The sequence below is a fragment of the Acyrthosiphon pisum genome, chromosome X (genome assembly GCF_005508785.2).
Source record: "Acyrthosiphon pisum isolate AL4f chromosome X, pea_aphid_22Mar2018_4r6ur, whole genome shotgun sequence".
Lineage (NCBI taxonomy): Eukaryota > Metazoa > Arthropoda > Insecta > Hemiptera > Aphididae > Acyrthosiphon > Acyrthosiphon pisum.
Window position 1 is genome coordinate 39,694,647 of NC_042493.1, and position 2,343 is coordinate 39,696,989.

Here is a 2,343-nt window from a genome sequence, read left to right on the forward strand (position 1 = left end):
GGAGGACATTTATCTCCAATATGTTTTCTTTGTATGTAAATGGCATCAAGGGAAATTATCAAAAACTGTGAACTACTCATGTTTGCCGACGACTTGAAGCTCTTTAGAAAAATTGATAACTTATCTGACTGCTCTACGCTCCAGAATGATCTCAACAACCTGGTCTCGTGGTTTAATAATATTGGTCTTCAGTTTAATGTAAATAAATGTCATTCCATGTCATTTTGAAGACACCGCTCCCCTATTAACTATACTTACTCCATCAATGGTTCAAGTGTAACATCGGTTTGTAGTAAGAAAGACTTAGGTATTATCTTTAATTCCGATCTCAATTTTCACTCCCACACTGAAATAATATGCTGCAAAGCCTTAAAAACGCTTGGGTTTGTAATGCGCATATCAAAGGAGTTCAATCTATCTTCTTCATTAAAAACTATATACTGCTCATTGGTCCGTTCACTTTTAGAGTATTCATCGGTCCTATGGGACCCTTATACGGTATCTGACTCATGTCAATTAGAACGTGTTCAGAGACGGTTCTTATCTTGCGCAGCTTTTGTCTTAAAAATGAATCATCCTCCCCACGACTATTTCTTAGTTATGCAGGAACTCAGCCTCATTTCACTGGCTGACAGGCGAGTTAACGCTAACATAGAGTTTCTGAATAAACTGGTTGATGGTCGTATAGATGCTCCCTCACTTCTCTCGATAGTCAATTTCAAAGTTCCTTCCCGTACTACTAGATACCATGCTCCAATCGTTGTTCCTGCGCACACTACCAATTATGGCAAAAATAATCCGTTAGACCGCATGATGCGGCTGGCCAATGAGAGCACCGTTCATCAAAACTGATACATTTATTATTATATATTTTTATACTTGTTTTATTATCATTATTATACTTATTATTCTGTAATTATTATCTTATATAAATTTAATTATGTCATTGTATTAACTATTTTAAATTATGTATTATTGTATTATGTTAAACTGTTGAATAGGGCCCAGCCCGTTAACAAATAAATAAATAAATAAATAAATAATTTGATTTCGAATTCGCTAATTATGTGACTAATGACTGTCCTGAGGTTAATGTTTTTTCATAAGATGCTCTTTCATTCTTGATGATTTCATAGCTTCATTACTGAATGTTTTTTCACAAATGAGACACAAGGGTAATTTTACATTTGTCGGAGATACAATAAAACCAAATTTCAAATATTCAATGGAATATTTTCTACATTTTTTGACCTTGGACATTTTATAATATTTACGAATATAACTTTTACGTACACGCACAATATAACGTCAAGTACCTACCATGTACCAAATACGACCACACAGTACACATAACATTGTCGGAATCGGCTATTGATTAGCCGCTAATCGGAATCGTTTCCGGAATCAGGTACGTCAAGTACCTGCCTAGAATCTATAGTCCGATAAGATAATTATTTTGATGTATTATTTAAGTGTCTATAAATATTATTCCTACATAATATATTTCTGTGGATTACATTAGGTATTTTATTCTACGCAGTTATACATTTCATTAAAATCAGTTATAAACAAAAAAAATTTAAATGATAGATGAGCGCCCCCTTTGGCGCCCCCCTCATAAAACGCCCCCTTCAAAATAAAAAATGTCCACTAGTGGGCGGTAGTGCCCACGTTGGGAATCACTGGTTTAGATGAAACTCATGTTGATAATTTTGTATGTATACAACCTAAATACTTAGAACAACCTAAAACCTACTTAAAGAAATATTATTGTTTGATTATTGGAATGTCTTTATTTCAAATATAATTTATACCACGCATAAAAAACAAATTAACTTACTTAAAATTAAATTAATTGTCTGAACATTCAATTTTAAATACAACACTGTGGTGTTGGGTATACTGCGTGAAAATTATTTTAGGTATTGAGGTCTAAGGTACATTCGTACTGTACCAAATTAACTTATTATTTAATTAAAACATCAATAACGTTTAATCAAATAAGTATTATATTTTATTCTTTTTAAAAATAATGCAATTAAATTATTATGTAGGTATCATACCCTAACACACCATCTGCTTCAACATATACAGGGTGTTCCAAATTTCATGTGACAGCAGATTTCAGCATGATCTACTTAAATTAGAAAAAAATGACCTATATGAAAACCTCTTTGAATCATATACTTTAAACTAATTTGATATTAATTATTTTTTTTATTAATTAAAAAGGGGAGATTTTAGGGGTAACTTTTAAAATTCAAATGGGAACCTATATTTTTGAAATATGATTCATATAGGATTTTTTTTTTAATGAATTTTGACGTATAATTTATAATTATG

The 2,343-nt window shown here is 31.4% G+C and overlaps 1 protein-coding gene across 1 annotated transcript; it reads left to right on the forward strand.

Moving 5' to 3' along the window:
• The first annotated feature begins 390 nt into the window (after positions 1 to 390).
• LOC103311422 lies at positions 391 to 852 on the forward strand. The gene has a single exon (XM_008191029.1). It carries the CDS (start codon positions 391 to 393, stop codon positions 850 to 852), a length of 462 nt encoding a protein of 153 aa, XP_008189251.1.
• The last annotated feature ends 1,491 nt before the right edge of the window (positions 853 to 2,343 follow it).

Excerpts from the sequence above, each read along its gene's own strand:
- LOC103311422 (XM_008191029.1), top strand. The coding sequence starts at position 391 with ATGCGCATATCAAAGGAGTTCAATCTATCTTCTTCATTAAAAACTATA.